This window comes from Lycorma delicatula, chromosome 3 (genome assembly GCF_047948215.1).
Source record: "Lycorma delicatula isolate Av1 chromosome 3, ASM4794821v1, whole genome shotgun sequence".
In the NCBI taxonomy this organism is placed as follows: domain Eukaryota; kingdom Metazoa; phylum Arthropoda; class Insecta; order Hemiptera; family Fulgoridae; genus Lycorma; species Lycorma delicatula.
This window is the reverse complement of record NC_134457.1, coordinates 134,600,684-134,626,420: the sequence shown is the minus strand read 5'-3', so window position 1 is coordinate 134,626,420 and position 25,737 is coordinate 134,600,684. Positions and strand designations below refer to the sequence as shown.

General features: G+C 27.5%; 2 protein-coding genes across 2 annotated transcripts in view; one reads left to right on the top strand and one right to left on the bottom strand.

Moving 5' to 3' along the window:
- The window catches only part of LOC142320982 (putative G-protein coupled receptor CG31760), a 904,980-nt gene that overhangs the window by 787,719 nt on the left and 91,524 nt on the right, over positions 1-25,737 (top strand). The window lies entirely within an intron of this gene.
- LOC142322028 (ejaculatory bulb-specific protein 3-like) lies at positions 171-24,733 on the bottom strand. The gene is made up of 2 exons (XM_075360628.1): positions 24,430-24,733; positions 171-1,056 (listed from the first exon to the last, which is right to left on the bottom strand). The coding sequence occupies exons 1-2, from the start codon at positions 24,674-24,676 to the stop codon at positions 866-868; spliced, it is 438 nt and encodes a 145-aa protein (XP_075216743.1). The 5' UTR covers positions 24,677-24,733; the 3' UTR covers positions 171-865.

Here is a 25,737-nt window from a genome sequence, read left to right as displayed (position 1 = left end):
ATATCAAAGGGTTATAGCTTTTTTTAACTTTTCTTAAAAGTTATGCTGATTTTTGTGTTAATTTTAATTTGTCAATAATAATTTAAGTAATGTTGAATAGTAAGTAGTAATTTAAATAATAACCATTGCATTCATTCATTGACGATTTTTTTATTCTAAAAAATCTGCCATCTTCTAAAAATGAACTTACAGGATGAAAATTAAATTACACTAAATATAATATTTAGAAAAATACAATATTTCAAAGAAACAATACAGGTCAAAATTTATTATAATTTTTCTTTTACCTTTTTTTCTCTTGTAAAAAGTTCGTCATCATAACGTTGCTAGCAAGGTAATGTCATAGAATAAACTAACAAATTCTGAAAGAAAACAGTGGCTCATATCAAATACCTCTCTTAATTTATAATTAAGTGACAGAGAATAGAGGTATTTATAATTTGGTCGTAAGTAATTATGAACTGAAGAAAAAATCCATTGCCTTATTTAGAATTCAAAATTTTTTTTTTCTACGAATAATTAATTATATATTAACACTTACCTCTTTAGAGAAACATTTATACCGATGTATGATTATTTTTCCTACTAAGCTGAAGTCATAAAATAGGAACTTCAATAAAAAAAGTAAAATATAAAACAGTCAAAAATCATAATAATAAAAAAGCTGTGAAAAACTAACATTGTAATAGTCTACAACACTAAGTATAAACACAACAAAAATAAAATCACGGCTTTTTGTGAGATTTTATTATAGAACATTTTAGATCGGTATTAAGAACAGCATAACAATTTTAAAGAATGTTCTATAGCAAATGGTCATTAAAGAGTAGAAGATGAAAAATGTTCAACATAAATATGAAAAGTATTACTTATTCTCCTTATCCATAAAACGAGTCATATTTATTCGATTTTTTCCAGTCGGGTCGTACTTTTCTAAAAGTATATCCCACTCTTCCGGAAAGATAGTATGAATCTTTTTCACAGATTTTCGTAATAATTCATCTAGTTTCTCAGAGCATCCTTCGCAACCTGTCTCCATTAGATCTTTTACTATAACTGAAAAGATAAAAAATTGTTAATTTCTTTATTAAATCTATTTTCAACAATTTATACAATTTTTATGAAAGAAAAATAGTGTAATACGATCATAATATATTGCTTTTTACAAAATTGATACATTAATTTGCTGTTTTACGCTATTTTTTGTAATGTTCCTTATGACAGTTAAAGATTCTGAGGTATAATAAACACTAAAGAGAATTAATTTTTCTGAGAGTAACGATGTTTACATACACAGTCTATCTCTATACTGAACAGCGTGAAGGCGCCCTCCATAGGACTCAATATCATCTGTATTTAAGTATAATTTCCATATTGATATCCAACAGTACTCAGTTCAATTAAAGTACTCAGTTCAACAATACTCAGTTCAAGTGAAGATGTCAATAAACCACTTCACTTCTTTAGCCATAACCTTTTCTAGTAAGCCGCTTACGGGAATTCTATTTTAGAAAGCTATCGGAGTATCAAAATTAAATAGTGTCTTCACATCAGATTTTCTACATCTTTATAGTAATGGATCAGATTTTCTACAATCTTTATAATAATATACTTTAGAATAAAAATGTTTACTTGGAAATTTGTTAACTCAATTGCAGAGAAATTGACTAATTTATAGAAGAATAAGGTAGGACTTTGCTTGTGAGTTGTAGTTGATTTTTTTTTCATTAGTCTTAATCCTTCATTTACAAAAATACTTTTATTTAAAACATTTTTTAAATACCTGAAAGATGAATCTTTTTAAAAAAATAAAAATAATTTATTGTATTTAGTCACATCGTTGAATTTTAAATTTCAATGTCAGTAAAAGGAAAATCCTTTCTTCAAAAGAAAACTTTTTAAACAGCACAAAATTAAAAATGAAACGGTCGTCATTTGCTGGATTTACATTGACTTATGATTACGTTACTAGACTTATATATTAATAGACTTATATATTAATATGGTGCTACTGCGAATATTATAATCATTCGACTGTGAAGTCTAAGTTGTTCTTTAGGAAACTTTAGGAAAATGTTTAAAATTAGGTGGCTGATAGGATACGAAATGAAAAGAATTTAAGACAAATTATAAAAACGAAAACTTTTTATCATAGTATTAATTTGGGGAGGATATAGGGTGTAAACTAGTATAATTTGAGCCTAAAAGTCTGACAGAGAATTGAAATAAATGAGAAGACTTTTTTTCTAGCCTCAGATACCACAGTTTAAGTATTGCTTCAGAGGATGAGATGAAATGGCAATTTCTTAGCGTGTAAAAATGCCTTGAATTGGAACCCAGAATCTCCGGATGAAAGGCCGAGACGATACAATTCGCGCGACGGAGGACGGTAAATGGAGAAGACTTCAAATCAAACTGCTAAAATAAAAATCACTGTTACTCAGTAAAATATGTAAGTTTTATTGCATCAAGAAACAAAATATAATTTATTAATAATATGGAATATTAATAATAATTTTTGTATGAGAATGATAAGTAAATTGGTTTCACAAAGATATAACAAATTGAAAACATTACAGATCCACTCGCCATTAGTGTGATGAAATCTTCAAATTTAGAAACTTAAAAGATAGATTTGTTAAATTCTCTTACGCAAATAAATTTATCTTTTCATCAATACTGTAAATTCATTGCCGCTGTTTTCCAAAAGATTTTTTGGTAAATGATTTGGGTCATTAAATCGTTGTTCGTGTTCTTTTTTTTTAAATACTAGTAATTTCTTTATTTTGTTGCTTTATTGTATTAAGGCGGAATTCCTTTTTAAATTAAAAAAAAAATTAATGTATCAAGAACCTTTACAATTGTTCATAGACATTTTATTTGGAAATAGTCTCAAAAGTCATTATTAGACCCCCAGATCTGAATTCTAAAATACCAGAGAGTTTTCATAATTAATATATAGTCATTTTTTTCTCTTAAGAAGAAATCGTATCTGTCAACCAGTACAAACGTCTCCCCTTCAAATCGAGTTCTATCCTTTTCATTTTTATGACCTCTTCCACATGAGACGATGATCCAGTTGTTTTCTAAGTCACTTGATATCTTCTTAGCTGCGGAAACAATTTGTTATGCAGCATAATGGAGAGACTGAGACATAATGGAGACATAATGAAGAGACATAATGGAGAGACATAATGGAGCTGAGAGAAAAAAAAAAAAAAAAAAAAAAAAGGCATAGTGGAGAGACACATTACTTTACGGAGAGTGACTATAACATGGGATATTTGTTTTAGACACAGTAAGAAATGTTTATTTATTTTCTTAACGTGAACTATCTATCTAACGTTGCTATCTATTAAACTAGTGAACAGTAAGTAACCTCATCCACGGCTCAATGAGATGAGGATGATATGGATGACATGTAAATGAGATGTTGGCTTGTGCAGACTCAGGCCGATCATTCTGAGATGTGTGATTAATTGAAATCCAATCACTTAAGTACACCGGTATCCACTGTTTACTATTCAAATCCGTATAAAAGCAACTAATTTTTACTAGGATTTCAACCTCTGAACCCTTGACTTCGAAAATCAGCTGTTAAAAACTATTATCAGCCAAAAAAAAGTGAAAAATGGTTAATAACATTTACAAACAGCTAATAACAGCAGTTATAGTGATGTAAGAAAATACTTACTGTCAAATCTGAAGCTTAAAATCTTGTGGAAGTAGATAAAAACAATTGGTTTTGTATTGTATAGATCGTTATATTGATACCTTTTACATTAAACCGTGTTAAAAAGACTTAGTTTTCTTTTGTATCGTTTCCTCCCTTTTACACCAAATTTTTGTATCCTCAGAAAATTTTCAAAAAATATATAAGCAAACATTATTTTTGGAAAATATTTTACAACTTTTCTAGCGTTAAATCATTAAAACATCGAGTTCTTTTTTATATTTTTAACTACCACAAGAGATTTTAGTGGTTAATAGTGAATAGATTTATTAACTGGTAAATTTTCTAATCAGAAAAAATATAACTCTCATTCGCTATTCCGGTATACCGACAAGAATAAAAATATAAAAAAAATATTTCTTTAACAAAAGTTTGGGAATTACAGAATAATTTACAAAAATTGTTCCAAGGTTTGGGAATTCTGAAGTCCAAGTTTTGGGAATTTACAGAATTTATTTTAAAACAAAATGTTTTAATAAACTAGTATACAAGACAGACATAAAGTCGCAAATAGTAAAAAAATCGGTATCGTTGATAAAGCTCTGACAAACGACGTGTAAGAATCTAATATCACTCAATGACTGCTTGAAACATCTTACAAACTTATACAGTATAACAGAAGCGAAAAGAATCCTATGTAACATCATTCAATTTTAACTCTGTTTTTATATTCTTTCTATTTGCTGAACTTATTTCAATATTGGCAAGCACATATTCATTCAAATAGATATCTGTGTAGCGTGAAACATTTATTGTAGTGAGAAACAAATAATATTTACTGTAATATATATATAAACAGAATTCTTGGAAATATTCTAGAAATCATCTTTCGCTTTACAGTAAAAGAAATATTAGTCAGATTCAAAACACACATCCACAAATGAAAAAAAAACAAAACAAAAAAAAACAATGATATTGTAGAATGAAAGGAAGAAAGACAAAATTAAAGATACTTTCTCTTTGATCTAGTAGCCAGCCATAAAATTACCCTCGAGCATTTTACGTATTAGGTGTCTGTTTGGTTAAAAATCGATCATCTTTAAACCTGATATGCTACTACTTCGGAAAACAAAACTTTCAACCACTGTTTCCAATATAGTTGCAATTTTTTTAGTATTTAAATAAAAAATGATGTTTTCCAGGATATAATAATCTTCGTAGCTAAATCATTATAATAGGTGATAAACCGTTGAAAGCTGTACAGCTATAAATACGAATTCTACTCTACAATAATTATTCTAGTTAATATTCTTCTGTTTAATTATACTTTATTTATATGATTAACAATTTTTTGAATAAATAACGGAAAGTAATAAATAATGGGAAGTAATAAGCCGTGATATGATTCTTTTTTTAACTTGCAACTGGTATTTTAGGAATTTACACACCGTGACTTCGTTTAATATTTCTAAATAACTAATAAATTGAAGATGAACCCTATATATTTTATGCGTACTCATATAGATTAGTGAGATCGTAATTTTGGTTCTATTATTGCTTGTTTTTTATTTATTAGTTGTATTATGAGTATCTTCAATTAATATTTTATCTCAATATAATAGTAAGTAAGCTATAAATAAATACCTATAAATACTTTTAAAATATCTTTAAAAACTTAAACCTTAAAAAGAAAAAAAATATGTATGATTGCTAAATAATGCTTTTCAAATAAGCCTGCTTGTAATAACCGTAGTTTTAAAATTATAATTCAAAATTTTAAACTTTTCTTTTCCTTTGTGAATAAAAAGTCGTTTTAAAATGGTAAATATTACTTATAAATTTCTAACACTTTTAGGGTTGCTTAAAAGTAATGACTTGAATTGCTCCATTCTGAAAATGGAGTAAGATATAACGTAAAACAATCTAAAAAGATATAAACGTAATAATATAAACTATAAAAGATATAACGTAATAATAATCATCAGCAAATGGTAATTTAACAATAGACAAAACTAAATAAGGGACTGTTGTTTTAAATTTTTGATGTAGAAATCCCCTTAAAAACCGTTCTATTATTAAGTTATAAAACAATAGAAAATATTTTTAAGAAATTTGATTTGCCAAGGATGCTAAAAAATTAAAGCCAAAATTATGCAAGCCTATCCTACTAAGATTAGTCTTCCATAACTATCTAGATAATATTTTACAAAAATACACTAAAAGAGGTTTTGGGTAAGGTGTAAAAGTTGCGTTACCATAATTCTTTCTCTTAATTCAATTATTATTAGGTCGGATTATAGATTTTCTTGATTTAATCTGTAGCTGCTAAACCTTCATAGTCTTTGATCAATTCTCTTCTACATAGATCTCTTATTAGAACATTTCCTAATACATTTCGATGTTTTTTCATCTTTCTTGCCATTCTACTTAAATAAATTTATCACAGTCACCTATATTTTCGTGTCCCTTTTTTTTTAATTTACCCATGATTGTAAGCCATAATTACAATCGGGGCATTACAACTCATAAATAATGTTGTCTTATTACTTTGATAAAAATCTTCCTGTCATATCTTAGCCTACAAATATTTTTTTGGATTGATTATTTTCAGCTATTTCGTACTTTAAATTCCTAAAATCTGTAACAGCTTGTAGAAGATATCCAAATACTTGCAGTTATTGAACTCAAACTATCATTAAAATTACTATAAAAAATGGTGTTCAAGAACCATTAGCAAGGCGAGGATGATCTTCATGGAACAATTATTTAAAAGATAATTAACATTTTCCCCTGATAACAGAGTAAAACTTGTTCGTGCGTAAAAACGTTTATGATGTACTGTAAAACGTATTTTATAATTTATAAAACGTTTGAAAATGTTATTAATTTTTTTTGTATAATAAAATGCCTTATCAGTTAATTAATTTCCTGTTAAATAATTATTTTCCATTTCTCTGTTTATACAAGCATATGACCAATATTAAAAAAATTAAATGGCAATTATTTTTTTCATTTCCTTTCCAAATTAAAGAGCAGAGATGCAATTTTAATTTAAAAGTTTACTTCAAAAATCACACTTTTTAATTTTTTTTTTTTTATAATTATAAAACATTTAAATTAGTTATAAACATTTTTTATTTTCAAGAAAAAAATTAAATAACTAATTAATATATTAACTTTTAAATTTTTAAATTGGAAAGGGATGACAATGTAAAACGTCTATTTATCTAAGTTAAGAATCGACATACGTTTGTTTGCTAAATGTTTTACATGGTTTACCATAATCGAAAATTAATGTGGTAATTATATTCCTCTTGGAAATGAACTTCTACCATCTCAAGCAGTAAAAGTTAGAGAAGAGAAAGGAATATATCGCAAAACAGATTAAATTGGAGTAGCATAAAATAACGAGTTCTTCTAAGAAGCAATGATACTGTTTTCCTCACTTTATTCGATTATTACCTCATTGCTTTTTACTACTTGTAAAGCACTCATAAAAAATATGATTACGAATCTTCTTTCCACCGTTTTTTAAATTTAATTGGTTTTACAGCTGAGTACTTCTTCATTAAACTTTACTGCTTCATAATCGTTCTATACTTGAAAATACAGTAAATTAATGTTGTTCTTCATGTAATTTCTTATCTCTAGATAATAAATATTTATTACTGTACGTTTTAATTATAGCAACTATTCTCAATTGGTAAGATTTCGGTAAAAGTTTTACTTAAACGTTAAAAATACTATGCAGTTAATTTATTAAAACGCCTTAAAATAAGCTCATAAAATAAAACAGTGAATTAATAGTCAGATAGGAAAATTAGGAAGAAGGTAGATTTTTATTATTTTTCAACTATGGCAGAAATGTTTTGTAATACATTTACAACTATCCTACAAAAAAAGTCAGAAATCTGTTCAAATACAAAATTTACTATTCTTCGTTCATGTGACTTTAATCATAAAATGGTTGCATAACTTTTCCAAAAAAAAATTATTTTTTAATTTGGTAAGATAGCCTACACATGAGTTTAATTTAATGTTAGTAAACGTATATTTAATAAACCAATCTTACCATTTGCTCGTTCAGAAAATAAAAAAAATTATTTTCGAGTAGTTTAACTATAAGAATTATTATAACAATATCCTTATCTTTGAATTCAGTTAACACTAACGAGTGTATCTAGATTTGAACTGGATTTCAACAAGAAATAGTAATTTCAGGATTTTTGTTTTTATGCAAAGATTTGTTATTTTAATTTTGAAATTAGCCTGCTTTCCTGTAGAAATTAAGCTTTGATACTGTTTAACTGTTCAAGCAAAGAATTTCTGATATAATTCCAGAAATTTTACCCCATTGATAAAATTTTACGTTTACTTCATTGATATAAATAAAAAAATACTTTTAATAATAATTATATGCATACAACGATATCAAATTTTGAATAACTGCTGGCTTATTACAAAAAAAAAAAAAGATTATAAATGTCACCGCTATTAAAAAATAATTGTGAGTTTTTTACGCAATAAGATGTGTTATTAAGGTCGGTTTAAAATAATTAAACTGCGGAAGAAATTCGTTCCAAAATAATGACCTGTCAGATCCACATGCAACTGATTAAAATAGCATGAGGATGATGAAAGTAGAAGACCATCAAGGTTTTATTTTTTTCTTAAAAAGACCTAGTCTAAAAACTGAACTAAACGTTAACTGAACTACACGAACCAAGAACTGATAATAATGATGATCGATTTCAGTCAACACTTAATTACTATTAATATTCACTACGCTACATTCCCAAGTCGATGAAACTGAGTAACCCAGCATCAAAGGAAAGCTGCTATGCTGATTATTTGTGATAATTAGCACTAACGTAATCATAATACATAATAAACTATATAGATGTTAATTTTTAATGCAATTATTTAACTTCCCGAGTTAAAATTCGGAATTCCAAAGGAGTAAAAAATATCCTTGAATGTATGAATATTCCAAAAATTAATCATTAACACGACACGATTTGCCCACGTAAGCAGGTTGAGGAAAATAAAAAAGACACATCGTGAAAGAAGTAATTATTATCTACTGGAAAAGTAATAAATTTTACTAAATAATTTTTTTAGCTGGTTAATAAATAGAATAAATTATGGCATAAGAATACATTAGGTAAACAGTAATGGTAATAAACAGTAATAAAATATAAAATAACTACTCTAACACGGAGATCGGCGTTGTGGTAGCTTCTCGGCCTTTAATCCGAATATCCCGGTTTCGAAATCCCAGTCAGGTATGGCTTTTTTTATACACTAAAAAAATTTCCTTTACATATTCCCATGCACAAGGTTCCAGGTTATATCGTGAATTAATCATAAAAAAAGTGAACATAATTGTTTATAAAAATTATGTTTTTGATGAGCACTCATTGACACAATTAAATATAAATAGTTCTGCTCAGTAAATTTTAAAAATAAAAATAAAATAAAAAAGCATAATAAAAACAAAAAATAAATAAATAAAATATTAACGAAAAAATAATGTTATATTATAGAAAAAAAGATACCTCAGAACCTGTAAAAAACAAAAAATAAAACAAAACAAAATAATGTACACATAAGTTAAAAATTCCTTATCAACATCAGATCGTCATTATGTTATTGGAGTATCAAATTCCATTTTCTATTTTTCTCTTATAAAAAGCGGTCTCCAGATTTATTTTAGCAAAGTTGAACTGTTCTTAATTTCAGAAAAACCTTACTAGGTTACTGGAAAAACCAAACAAAATATTTTAAAATTATCGGCTAGTAATATTGTTATATTATTTATGAACCTTGCTGTCAAAAAAATAATAATTTATTGCAAATATTTCAACGAAAAGCGTTCAATAATATTATTCTTACTATATTATTTTCATTCTTTGGAACTTTTTCTACCTTTTATAAATAATTGGTTAATGAAATAAAAAAGGTTTCATTATATTTCATGTTATAACAAGCTTTATTTTACGATTCTTACGTAAAAACAAGAAAGTTCCTTTTAAACTTTACTCCACAAATATTATATAATTCCTACTTGTCATCATCATCATCTTTTCTCAAAAAATAAAAAATAAAGAAAAGACTTCGCGTGTATCGGTGCATATAAATTTTGTGTTCTTTTAGGAAAAAAAAAATTATATATACCATGATGATTTACAATTTCCAGGCGGATTCTTTTTAAAAGCCACATAGTGAAACAAACATTTTCCAGTGGATTTTATAAATGTTCTATTAAAAATAAGGTGCTAAAGTATAAATCAACAAAAGTACTTTATTATAGAGCACGTTAGTTTTCAAAAAAATTACTGTTTGATGCAAGTAAAAAGTCCTAAAAAAAAATATTACTTTGCTAAAATAATTTCCGTTTAATCAAATCCAATATATCATTGTTTTATTCATTCAACTGTATAATAAAATCCGGAAATGCAAAGAATTAATCTCCCAGGGAAGATTTAACTTGTTATATATGTACTGGAGAATCGACATTTTTATTTCAGCTCATAATCGCCAACAGCATTGAACAAGTAGTGTGAAGGAAGGAAATATAATATTTAACGTATGATGTAAAAAGAATTTTAATTACTTGATATATTTGTCGTATTTTTTTTCACTAACCTATAAATTTTATTTTAAGTTAGTTTATTTAAGTACCAATTCTGTTTGATTATTCTTAAACAGTGAATATTGATACTGTTACATAGACTGACAACTCGTTTTAATTAAGAAAAAACTGCCAATTTTCTTGTTAAAATGATTATAAAAATGCACCTGATGTAAATTCTTCGTAAAAACAAATAAAGTTAAGAAAAAATAAACTTTTATATTTTGATAAATACTAATGTAAATTAATCTAAAACATTTGTATTTAGTAAGGAACAATTAGGCTTAAAAAAATAAATTGTTTTAAAATAAATTCTGAGTCTATTAATCAAAAACGAAACTTTTGTTTCCTTTTTAAATGTGAAAAAATTTGTTTCTTCTATCTAATTAGACTCGATCTTTTATGTAAAAGATTAGAACAATTGGTTTACTTTCTCATTATAAAAAATAAGTAAAAGCAGAATAAAATATTTTTTAAGTAAATGATAAAAACGTGAATTAAGAAACATGAAAAAACTCAGAGTTTTACCGTAAATAAACTCTGTACTGCGAAGATTAAAAAACTTATTTTTCAATATAACTGTTCAAAAATTCACAATTTTTATTATATACCTTAAAAATACCAGCATATTCTCATTTTTACTTCCTTGTACGAAGTAAAGGAAATATTGTGATCGCAAAAAAATTTCGGTTTCCATATTTCAACGGAAATATCCATTTTGATCATCCCTGAATCCATTTTGACTAGTTTCTGCAAGACATCTGTACTTACGTATGTATCTCGCATACCTCAAAAAACTATTAGTCGTAGGATGTTGAAATTTTGGACTTAGGACTGTTGTAACATCTAGTTGTGGCCCTACCCTTTTGATTGCAATCTGCTAAACCAAAAGTGTCCAAAAAAACTGGACTTTGGACTTTTTCTTAACTGCAGTAATTAGCCCTCATCCAGAACTTTTCAATGATATATCATAAGTGGTACTTATTGTCGTTGGTTTCAGAGTTATAGCCAAATAAAACTTTAATTAATGAAATATTTGGATCTTACAAGGGATAGACACGTTGGTTCGAATCAGACTTCATATCCTTTTTTTTAAATTTAAATATACTGATCTATTAATAATTAATTATTAACCTCTCTTGTAAACACATTTTTACGATGAATAATAATTTAATAACAAAAATTATGAAAAAATATCAAAAGTTATTAATGAAATAAAATTTTTTGTACTTTTCATTTTTCTAAATGTGAAAATGTAATTTAATAGGCGTAAAAGGAAGTGATATGTTGTTCACATCAGATTTTTTTAGTAAAAAAGATGGATAAAATTTTTTTAAATACTCCGAATACCATCTGAAAGTACAAGTTACGTTTTAAATTCTTACTTGTAAAATCTCAATTTTTATAAACATTATTTCAGCTATTTAAATTATTGTGAATGAAGAATAAATTTTAATTGTAAATTTTAATGCAACGTACCACTATATGTTTTAGGATTAATAATAATAATAACAATAGTAATTTTTTATATTTAATAAGATGACCACCACGTCGCCTCCCCTTATGACAAGGAAGTGGTATGAACTATTCAAATTAGATGAAATTAGAATAAATTTCAAAAAGTAGCCTGATGTGGTAAAGTAGCCTAAGTAAAGGTAAATTTACTTAACAAGTATTCTTATTTAACATAATAAATTACTACAACATAATTTAACTAATGACCGAGTACATTAAAAATTAAGGAATTACCTTTACTTTTATTTTTCATGGACAGTTTACCAATTACTCGTACATTTATTATCTTATTCAAAAATAGTGTCAATAAATTAAAGTTCATCATAACTTAAAACAACCGGAACACAAGCAGATAATAATGTGAAACACTGATATCAATATTTAAATGACAAAGGTGAAATACTGCCACACTAACATGCATAACCTTATAATGATTTTTAGTTGAAATCTAAGCAGTTAATAATTAAACTCTCGAACTAGTTCTCACCTATAAAGTCATACATTTCTGCAATAGGTTGCCAGCTTATCTTACTCCTTTCCGATCAAAAAGTCTATTAATAAATCTCTTGATAACTCGATTAACCCTAGCCAGCGACTCTTCTACTCGGCAAGGACAGGGTCGATCAACAAAATTAAAGATACCCTCTTGCTCTTCTGTATTACATAAGAACAACCAAATTTACATCCCTGACAAACTGCTTATAATTAAGATCGATTTGTCAAGAATTTATTTAGCTGCGTATGATAACAATTCCCCCTTCGGATTCAAAATCAGCAATTTATAATGAGTATGATAAAATAAAGTCCCCGCTTTCAAGATAAATGCATTTGTCTTTTGTATTTGTCTCTCATCCTAATGTTTCAGTCCGATATCAGATAAAATTATTTGAGCGAGAATCGATTAACTAAAATAATCGAAGCATTTCACAAAACGTAATATTAAACAACAGTAGATAATACTTTAAAATTAAACGGTATGTTCACCTATTTTCGGATGAATATTTTCTTTTAAATTTTAATTTGTCAATTTAAAGCTATAGAGCGGTTTATACAAAGCTTTCGCGGGGCTGCGAGGACAGTAAGGTTGAATAATAATCCACCCACGAGTCCAGCTTGCGGCTGGGATCGAGGTTGAAGCGTTGCGCTAAAAATGTATTTTTTAATGATAAAAATTCATATACATTTCTGTAATACAATTTCCTTCTTTTTCTATAGCATTAAAAACACAGAATACAAAATTTATTTCACTATTTATTAAATAAAATGTTAGGCTGGCTAACCAAGGAAACTTCAATTTTAGTTCTGTTCAATTTTATGAGTTTTTTTTTGTTTTCAGTCATTTGACTGGTTTGATGCAGCTCTCCAAGATTCCCTATCTAGTGTCGGTTGTTTCATTTCGGTATACCTCCTACATCCTACATCCCTAACAATTTTTTTGCATATTCCAAACGTTGCCTGTCTGCACAATTTTTCCCTTTTACCTGTTCCTCCAAATTTTATGAGTATGTATTTGAAAATGTTTTTATGGGTAAAAATATATTTTAGAATAAGTGAATATTTGAACTGCATTCCAATTATTCTACAATATACTCCTTAAAGAATTAAATTGTCTAATTCACTGGTAATGTAAATTGCTGAAGCATAATAGGTAAACAATTCTACGGGTAGATTTATTTTGGCTTGACATGAAAACTTCTCTATTATCGAATACCGAAAGATAGATCTAGTGACGTAACTGATAATGGATTACGAATTAAAAAAAAAAAATATTTAACAAAATTACCGTATAGCTTTAAGGCACTATATTAAAAAGTTCGGCAAAAATTTGACAAACGCTGCGTAAACATTTAACCTGCCTAAAACAAGATCTGTTGTTCCCATCATTAATTGAAAAGCATGAATAAAACCTTCATATTCCCTTTATATAACCAGGTAACGAATATTTAAAAAATCATAACTTCAACGTTATTGTGACTACATTTAGGAAATTGGCCTCTGTTCTCGGAAACATTAAAGCTTAAATTAAATCCATCAAAAGAACGGAAGTTTATAAATTGATTTTTAAAGTCAATAAATATACTTTCAGACAAATAAGACAAAATAAAATATATAATCGAAATAAAATAAAGAGCATTTTACTCATTATAAATACAGAAGAAAAGAAAAATCTGCTGCAGCTTAGCGTTGCCTAGAAACTGTATTTTTATTACATTTTTTTTTTTAGATACACTTTTAACGTAATCGTTTACTGACTATGATTATTGAGTAAACAAAAAGGTTCAGAATTTAAATAAAATATTTTTTAACGCTTTTGGGACTAACCTGTTTTATAATTTATTTCAGTTACTTATTTTTTTATTAAATTATTTTTGTGAATATATTACATAAATTATTTTTCTATATCCTCCCTAACATACAAGCCCGTTAAAGCCTAAATAAGAATTCAATTCTGTCGTATTAATTTTTGTTTTAGTAATTATAATTTTATATCAAATTATGATAGAATTTTGCATTTGTCCAGTGAACATTTTTTAGGGAGTGGACAGTCAAGAAATTGTCGATTTTGTATCGAGAACTGAACTTGGTGTAAATTTTATGCCTGCTAGTATATCAACTGAAATATTCAGTTGATATTATACTTAAACTCTTACGAATGTAAGTTCTGTATTTAATATACAAAAAATAAAAAAATTCTTACCAGATCAATATTACATTTTTATAATAAATAATTGATTAGATTATTCTTACTTAACCAAATAATTTTTAATAAAATAACTATTTAAGTTATTATATTTAATAAGTTTTATTTAACTTGCTATGACATTGAAAGCATATAAACATAACAATAATAATAATAATAATAATGCCACAGATAAATTCAACCCCACGCCCATGGAATAATATCTACGCACACGTTCGGGGCGGGCAACGACATGGTACTTCAGTAGCATGTCGTTGCCCGTACGTATCATCGTGGATAAAATGAAGAGTCAACTATCAGGAGGAAATAATCCAAAGCTATCGCAGAAGAAAGCAGAAGTTTCCGTTGAAAAGAGCTCCGGAAGGCCTATCATATCAGCTCCAAGTCTATCTTTAGATGGTCTTTCTGAAAAGACTAATCCTTGACTATATACTTGTGTTCTTTTTAGGAAAGGAAAAGATATTTTTCTATTTTTTTTTTTATGTGAAAGAGGCTAATAAGCATAGCAGACGATTCCCCTAAAACTTGAAAAAAAAAAAATAATAATGATGCAAAGCAGTACTGTAGGGAGAGAAAATTACATTACAAGAGGTAAAGGTTTCACCCGGTAAACATGAGCCAGATTATAATTATACTACAGTTGGGCTATGGTAAGTTACTTTCCTTCTAGCAAGAGCAGCCTTTGTTAGAATAAGACCCCTGGACAGCTGATAGTAGACTGATATATTGTTTAAGCTGAAGTATCATCCTTCTTTCAGAAAAGAACTTCACTAATGTTTTTTTTTTTAATTCAATTATTTATTTATTCTCTGACCAAATCTGCCTTTCTAATTAAACTTTTATATATAATTCAAAGTAACTATTTTATTATATTCACCAAACAATTTGTAAAATAATATATAACTTACTTGAAGTAACTATGACAGTATCTCTTCAGGGAAAAACTTCCCACTAAATTTTATCTTACTATTCACAAATCGAAAATCACGCACAGATTTTTTCAGTATTTAAAACAATTTACTCGTACTAAAACTTTAACGTTTTCAATACTTCACAACTAGGTTTTATTTCTCCTCTTTTTCAACGTACTCCACTTTCTTATACTTATCATTCTTTTTCTGTTTAACCTCCGGAACTACCGTAAGGTATTACTTCAGATGATGAATGAGGATGATATGTATGAATGTAAACGAAGTGTAGTCTCGTACAGTCTCAGGTCTACCACTCCTGAAATGTGTGATTAATTGAAACCCAACCACCAAAGAACACCGGTATCCAAGTCTAGTATTCAAATTTATATTTATCTGTATATAACAATATAGCAATAGATTTTATTTACAGTACTTTTCATTAATAATAATATTAATAATAAAAATTTTTTTAAATGTTTAAGAAATACCCTAATCGGGTAAATTTTTTAGGTAATTATAAGAAATACTTAATGAAACATCTGAAGACAGTTATTTAAGTAAAACGTTTTACGGATTGAGGAAAATAATTTTTTTTTTACCGAACTTTTTTGCTACAATTTAAATTTCTGTGTTTATTGGATATAATTGTTTATTTTCATTCAAAGTAGCAAATGTACATGGTTAACAAAAGGGTTACTTTAAATCTCGAGACATTTGCTAATAAAGAAATCAGTTTTTTATTTGCTATATATTATTCTATTTTTGTGATTGTTGCTGATGGTTTAATTCCTATTTTTCTCAAGATATTTGCCAACCATTTTATACTTAGTATTGAGTATTGAGTTTAGCTTAAGTAAAAATTATTTGTGATAAAAAAAATTTATTGAGAATCACTGAGATGGTTTTATAAAAGAACCAGCTGCAGGGCCTCTTCGCAGCTAGGCCCTCCGGGCGGGTTGTCGTGGCGGGCAGCGTCTCAGAATGGGTGTCCACAATTGATTACCTCTTGTGTAAAAATGGTTTTGTTTTTTTTTGAATGATGAAAATTGATCAAAGATATCTTCCTAATTAGATTTGGTTTAGATCGATTAGACATCTTTTAAAGATTGCATACTCTCAATATTATCATCAGAATCCAAAATACCCATGTGCAAATTCACTCAGTACGATTGCTGTTAGCTTAAATATAAATTAAATTAATTTATTTATTATTTATATAATATATTCAATTTACGAAACAAATTCTCATAATACGAAACTAACCTTCCTCGGCAAAATTACAAAAGAAAAGTTGGCTTCAAAATTAATTAATCGCTAAGAAGGATATATACGATTCAAAATTATTCTAATTTTGAATCCGTTATTGTTTACCAATTGATTTAACTCACGTGTTTTGCCGATATGTATGTTTAACTGTAACTACAAGGCCAAAAAAAAGTCATATATTGTATTCTAAATGGATAATTGACCGTATTTTCAGTGTTGATTTATTTGTATCGAAAATAATTGTGTTTTAAGATCTGCTACGATTCTGAATGAATGAATTACGGAAGTAAAATCTATTACTTTATTTTATAATTTTTATTACTGTTGTTATTTATTGTTCATAAATATTTAAGAAAAATGATTATGATTTTTTGACGGACAGCAGCAATCATGTAAGCATATTTTTTTTTTCTCTTATTTGTTGGTGTTGCTTCTTCTTACTTATTGTTTATAAACATTTAAGAAGAAATAAATCATATGATTTTTTGACGGGCAGTATGCTCGATCATGTAAGCATATTCTCAGCTAAGGGGGACGATGTGCCGGCTTCCATGGCGCGAGTGGTAGCGTCTCGGTCTTTTATCTGGAAGTCCCGGGTTCGAATCCAGATCTACAATGACATTTCTCATAGGTTACAAAAATTGCCATTCATCTCATCCTCTGAAGGAATACTTAACGGTGGTTCGTGGGGGTTAGAAAAAAACAGGGGACGACGCACACATAGACAGACACATAAAAATGCTCTTTAGTATGGTAGGATTGTTATATTTTAAATTATAGTTATGAAAATATTTTATTTTAACAAGTAAAGCAACAATTTTTTTTTTGCTAATATAGAAACATTAAATCTTGATTTCTTCGGTTTTACAACAGGCTACTTAATTATTCTCCTATAATTAACATAGATTGTTTAAATAAACCCTCATTATAGCATAAATCACTACATTTAGATTAACATAGCTATTTGTAGGCTATATTTTACACTACACAATGATCACTTATAGGCATAAATCAGTAATGTATTATCTCAGCATTTTAGTCAAAATATTCTCTACCATAACATAACTTACTCGCGGCAACGTTGCATGCAACAGATTGTTCTATTCAGAATTAGATATTACATCTATTGAATTAGTTACCAACAATTCACGTGCCGATCATTTCCAAAATTCTAATTATATAGCACTGCCTTAGAAAATGCCGATCATATTTTCTTATCCTCTCCCCTCCCATAAAAAACCCCAATTCACTTATATTAAAATAATAAATACTTTTTAAAATTAAAATTATTTGCAATAAAATCCTAAATAAAGCAGCCAAAATCACTTTCATATAAATTAAATTTTAGTTAAGCTATTTTTCTGACAGAAAACAAAAAAAAAATAATAATGATAAAACATAACTCTTCTGATAAAATAAGACTTATTTCATAGTCGATTACAAACATTATTATATTGCTGGACAATGTATGTGACGTAAACATAAATGGAAAATTTATAAAAAAAATATTATAATGGTAGCGAAATTTTTACATATGATTAAGAAATAATTTTTGAAATGCAATTTTAGAAAATAATATTGAAAATTATTAATTTTATCAAGTTCAAAATAGGGCTCTTGAGACAAAAAAATTTAATTTGTATCAGTTGTAAAGAATATAAAACGTGGTGTGTATTAAAATTTCGAAATTGATAAATAGATAGTGGAATATTAATTAATATTCTTTATCAATATTTTTATAAGAATAAAGTTTGATTGAAAAAAAATTTGAAAACATACAATAAAACTTTCAAAGAGAACTGGAAAATTGAATTGACTCTAAAAAGTGATAAAGCATTGTCCTGGATCAGAATTACATTTGAGTGGAAGACAACTTCAATGTAAGTACATTTTATAAATGGGAGAAATTGAAGATGATTTAACAAAGCTTGCTTCTCGCAATCAGAAGGATTTATGTGAACAGTAATCTACTATACAATACATCTTGATAATGTGTCTAGACACGCTAATAAGACACAACAACAACGACAACAACAACAGTAATAGTAATAATAATACAATTATTATTTAATTACAAACAACGAATTCCACTACATGCAAGATTCCTTAAAACAATAAAACATTATTTTTTAATTATTTAATACTCAGATATGTAAAATTTAAACATTTACGTAGACGAATAAAAAAACAAAATTCGTTCAAATAAGTTAGGAGAAAAATAAATTGTAGAAGAGTATCTCAAATTATTCAGGTTGACAACGAAAAAACCAAACATTATTTTTTTTGTCTGTAAAGTATTATAACCAAACAGTTGTATATACTGCCTACCATGAAACAAAAATGATTCCAAAAAAATTAGAAAGTCTTTTTTTTAGGACATAAGTTCCCCATTTTCAAGCTTACTACAAGTTATGAATAATATTTTATGAATTAACAACTTATATTTTTCTTTTTACATAGCCATATATATTTCACCTACCGAAATTGTGTTTCTTTGACCTTAAATACTTTCGCGTTGCAAAAATATCTATAATAAGTGCTGCAGATATTACAGAACAATTTAAAAACAAAAGAAAATAGACAAGTATCTGATTTTCACAAAATTATTTTTAAAAAATCACTACCTCATATATTTTTTCGTTTAAATACTTTTATTTATAGTCGCATCAACAATTAAAATCATTAGCGACTTATCAGTCAATTTAACTGTAAATTTGTAGTCTTGAACAAACTCAAGTGGACTACTCCTGAGACGTAAGGTTAATTGAAACTCATCCACCATAGAACACCGACATCCACAATCACTGAAGTAATACCAGTAGTATTACTAAGGCTAAATAGAAAAAAAGAAGAGGGCATCCACGATCTAGTATTCAAATCAGAAATAAAAAATAACTACTTCTTTTAGGATTTTAACCTGAGAACTTTGACTCCGAAATCACGTTATTTACAACGACAAGTTTACCACTAGACCAATCCGGTGGGTTTAATAATATGTTTGTATTACTTGGACCGAAACAGCTGTTGTGGTTTTTTTTTACCAATTTTGTGAAAATCAAATAACATATTTCTGTATTTAACAATCTGTCATTAATAATGTAAGGAGCTGCATAATACAATCAAATAGCATATATATATAATGCTTGTACTATACACAGTTTGAGTTTGTACAAAATAGATTATTGACAGTTCACTTATGCAAATTTATGTGTGTATTACCGATTTCCCATCTCTTAGGACTTAACTTCTTGAATCGTTCTTTAAACTTGATTCTAAAGGAAGATCTTCTAATTAAGTATCCATTTTTCCATTTTGGATTAAATTAGTTGGTGTTAACAAAATTATTTTACTTAAAAATTATTTAAATAAAATAATTGCTTATTATATATATATATTTGTATAACAAGATATAATAAAATATAACGTATAGATAGATATACGATACGGATATTTAGATTTAATGTTTAGGAACGACCGATAATATAACAGCTACGTTGGAATTATTAAAAATAGGACTTTCTACAAAATTGAAAATTTTCAATAATTTCGGAAGATTTGGATCATTTCCCTTTTGTATCGTCTGAAAAAAAATCCGTATTTATATTCATATTTATGTAAATATTTGTAAGCATTCCTAATTCTTATTTGTTTAAAAAATATTATTAATCTTTAAATAGGTTGTAATAAAATCACGTCATTTCATCAATATGAAGTCCTTTAATCCAGAGTTTCTAAACTGACAGAAAACCCGTATTGAACAAAATAATTTACTTTGTTCAACCCGTTTTACGCAAAGCCGCAATGGAATTTAATCTATTTTGTTTCTTCAGTGGAGGGATGCAAGAGAATTACAGCAGTTGCTAGTGAGCAATTTTAGTGGTGAGTAATTTTTGTTTCTCTACCTCTGCTATATGTAATAGTCTTCCTGACAGGAGTAGTTTTGACGAGATTTTATTAAAGAAGTTTTTACAAAATTATTTAAACCTATACTCTTCAAATCAAAATTAAAAACAGTACAAGAAAAGTAACTTGTAAAGTTTTTACTACATGAAAATTATAATTAGCTTATCGTGTGTGCGCGCGCACACACAAACATGCGTGTGCGTATATACATATATATACTGTATATATATATATATATGTTTGCACGATTTCAGTTAAAATGTCTCTTGGGTAAATATTATTGTCTGTAAAAGCCGATTCATACGATAATTAACTTTTTAATTGTCTATCATACAAAAAATACACTAACACAAAAATTATTTTTTAATTATAAAACTTAACAAAAATTTGGCTTAGTATTCAAGAAGTTACACTTATCATCCCAGTTTCCATTAAAAAAAAAAATATATATAATGTTAACCAAGTTGGACTAGTTCAGCTCAAAACCAAAACGCGTGTAAATATAATACCCGCACTCAAGTAAATTACTATTCTTACTAAATTCTTTGGTTCTCCCATCTTTCAAATGTCCATTATTCTCATTATTGGCAATTCTCATCCCATTAGTTTATTCAAATCCGCACCTACTAACCTACAAATACCTAAATAATTTTCTCTTATACTAGCGGTAATCTCAGTAATAGTAACTGAATATTACGATAATAGGCACGTCCTCCAGGCTGGTTGCCCTGGCGGGCGGCTTCTCGGAATTGAATTATTAGGTGTCCAAAATTGATTACCTCATGTGTAAAATTTTTTTTTTTAATAATGAAATTGATACAACGAAAGTTAAATTACAAATTTAACTCTAGAAATTGGTACTAACGAATCAGGATTTTCCACTAGTGATTAGTACATTCCGGTGCCTATTTTTGGTTATAGTTCATTATTTTATGAAGAAAAATAATCACATAGATAAAAACATCTGATGTGAACACTACATAACTTCCTTGTACACCTATTATATTACATATACAATTTTTTTTTTTTTTTTAAATGAAAAGTACATAAAATTTTATTTAATTAATAACATGTGATATTTTTTCATATTTTTTTTTTATTGTTATTATTGAATTATTATTTATCATAAAACTTTTTTTACGCTCAGATTAATAATTATTAATACAGTAATACAATTAAATTAAAAAAAGAGATGAAGACCGATTTGAACCGAGATGCCATCCCTTTGTAAGATCCAAATATTTCATTAATTAAAATTTTATTTGGCTATAATTCTGGAACCCATGAAATAAGTTTTTAGTTCAGTCGATTCCAATCAAAAGGGGAGGTGCATAACTAGATTTAATGGCAGTGCTAAATTCAAAATTACAACATCCTACGGCTAATCGTTTTTTAATTATGCGAGCGATATACATACTTACTACGTACTTATATATACGTACGTGCAGACGTCACGCCGAAATTAATCAAAACGGAATCAGGGATGTTCAAAATGATATCTCCGTTGAAATCTGAAAACCGAAATTTTTCGCGGTCACAATAATTCCATTACTTTGTACAAGGAAGTTAAAAATATAATATTAATAAAATCTCTTTCGGCACGCTGGAACTTGGAGGTAGATTTCACCAGTGCTATGTAGGGGATAAAAAATATTTTCACCTTAAAGTTAAGAAAAACTTCAAATTTACTAAATACGACAAAGGTTGCATGTGAAAAAAGTTTCACACATTTAGCACACGGCAAGCTCTTCTTACAATTCCAGCAATATTTTGGTCATCCCTTGCCATAAGGGTTGGTAATATCTAAAATTGTTTCAGACAAAAGTTTTAGGAAATGTTTAGAAAACTAACGAACACTTTAAACCGATTCGATAATGTGCCTATCAAGGGAGGTATGATTCTTTTATCTCTTTGAAACCCCATATTTTCAACCGCCTGGGCCACTGGTTGGTGATATAAAAAAATTTACTTAGATATGTTTTAGGCCCTTATCCAAATAATAGTAGGAACTTTATACGAATTCGACATTTTACTTAATAAGAAAGTTATAGCGATATTTTGTTTTTTTGAAAAAGAACCTTTCCAACCCCATGGTCCGATTTTAGTCGTAACAAATTCAACCGAGGTTTTGGAACGAGTAATCTTTTAGGCAATTTGAAAGTTATTGGCGCAAAATTACGGCAGTTATCGTTTTCTAAAGAAAGTGAAATATATACATATATAAATGTATATATAAACCTTTGAGCTGGCGATGGTTTTGGGGTCGGGGGGATGTGAAACTTTAATATATGTCGAAATTTTCCGGAAGCTGAATCATGGTACCCATACAATAACTAGCTTTCTTATGAAATCTACGTAATATATTTCGCATATATATATATGTGATACATCGATATATAATAATATACAAAGTATACACACCTGGCCACCACGAGACATGTACTAACGAATCGGGATTTTCCGTTAGTGATCGGTACATTCCGGTGTTAAGCTAAGTGGGACGGACACACACATACACCTACATACAAATTTACTTTGGTTCTTATTCCTTCAATAGTTTATTAATAATAACGAAATTTTTTTTTAAATCAGTAATGATCTTTAATTCACGTGCGTGGAAGAAATTGAAAAATAAAGACACGTAGAAAGAAAGAAATTATAAAGTTCTAACTATTTACTTGCCTACTAGGAGATATAAACGATATTTTACTGTGCACCTACACAGAAAGGATAAAATATTTTTATACAGTAATTTTTGTGACAATTTCATATTAAAATTATATGCAAAAAAGAAATTTATGTACATCAATAATTATTACATTTTTAATAAGTTTTATGAACCAGATTTTTTACATAATTAAAGCTTTACAATTCATAGTTTATAAATATATATATATATAAAGTGATTTTAGTCTTGATGAAGGTAAAAAATGAGATTACGGAAGGCAAGAGACATTAAAATCTGTGACATATCCTAAAAATAAGTGGATCAGTATGGACTGTACTCTTGTGAAATTTCCTCTGGAGGTAAAACTAATCCCCGATTCGGATCTCCGGCAGGAGACCTAAAAAATGAAGAGAATTCTGTGGATAGACAAAGTGACTAATGAGGTGGTATTAGGGAAGGATGGACAAACCTTGATCAAGTTAAAAAAAAGAAGGACCAACTTGGTTGGTCTTTTGTTACGACATGACGGGTTGACTAAAACGCTATTAGAAGGTGCAGTGGGAGGATAGAATTCTAGAGGAAGACCGAGGCTCAAATACATCAACAATCTGCTGAAAATCCGGAAAGACTGGAGATCAACTGCAAACCAATTCTACAATTGTTAACAAGAGAAGAAGAAGAAAACATATTAAGAAATAATATTTATTTTTTAATATTTTTTTAAAAACTATTTTTCCACAATTAATGTTAAAAATTTTACATGTAAACCGTTACTGAAAATTTATTTTAAATGTTTTGTGAAATGGTGGACTTAATATCAAAAAGTAGCAGGTAAATTCTGCTTAGGCTGCTGGTTTAGCAAACAAAACACATAAACAATATAAAATATACAAAAGTACAGAACAGAAACATTTGAGAAGTGTTACATATTAGGATAAAATGTGGTGCATTAAAAAAAATTATGGCATTCAGGGTCAGTTAGTTGCATTTTATAAGAAAGTGTAATGAATCAAATTATTTTTAAAGAAAGATAGGATAGAAAAATGAAGCTCCAAGTTTAAAATAATAGTGTTTTATTGTAACTGATAATAAAAGAAAATGAGAGCGATAAAGTTGGAGAGAAATTTAAAAAAGGAATTAATTATGTTATTAACTTACCTTTTCCTTTTCTTCCGTTTGCAGTACACGGGCCTTTATCAATAATACAATAAACATAATTTTTTAGCAGACGACTATTATCAAGTACCTCAGGAATGTTAAATGTTTCTACTTTACCATAAAATTGTGAATTAAATCTATTGACAGCACCGCTATTAGTTTTCGGTTCTTCACAATAAATCATATTCAAAGAGATTAAACAAAAATATAAATTAAAAAAATTCCGACTTATTGAAATTCTGTTCATATTTTCTAAGCGATTCAGCAGTCAATATTTAAAGCACTGACTCATTCAGAACTAGTTTCGTAATTAAACCTCAAACAGGTAAATTTCAGATATATAATGGTCATATAATTAAAAACGTATTCTCATACCTGTAATTATTGCATTGATAACTCTTTGGAGGGGGTGTGAGGATTGTTAAGGAAAATAAAATACATAATGTAGAAAGATGATTTCAGTATAATATTTGATAACATTTTCGTGAGAACATAATACAATTATTTATTGTAAGTAATTTATAAATAATATACTGAAATCTGCAGTTTAGATATAACGTAATGAAAAATTTTTTTTCTTCTTGGTTTAAGTTAGTATATTAACATAGATTTGATTAAAAAATATTGAATTATCATTCTTCATTCGTTCAGTTTCTTATTAAAAAAAAAAGAAAAATAATTCTCATATTAAGCAATAAAAAATTACGTAATTACATTAATTACTTATTATTATACTAAAACAATAAGTTATAGAGAATTATTACGATTATAGTGACTTATTATAAGTTATGTGTTTTCCTTATTTAGCGATAACTAGATAATTGTACTTTAACAAACAACGCAAAAAAAATTAAAATTCCTAATTTAAAAAATTTTTAATTAAACTTCATAACTTTAAAAGTCTAACAACATTTCTAATCAAGAAATTTTTTTCAAATTTAATAAGTTAAAAAAATAAAATTAAATTGTTAAAAAACCTACGACGAAAAAACTTTAAAAAATATGAAATAATTAAATAACTGTATTTTTACTTTATAATCCTCTGTGATATTGTGATATACTGTTTGTAACACAATAAAATTAAGATTTTGATTAACCGTCGTGCGTGACTATGATGACAACTAAAGCTTATCTATGCAGTATACGGATCACGACGACGGTTAATCAAAATCTTAAAATTTGTTGTCTTAAAAACAATATCACAATGTCACAGAGGGTTATAAGGTAGAAATACATTATTTACTTATTTCACATTTGTTTCATTGTTTCACGTTTCACAGCTTCAAAAGCCGTTTTGAAGAATCATAT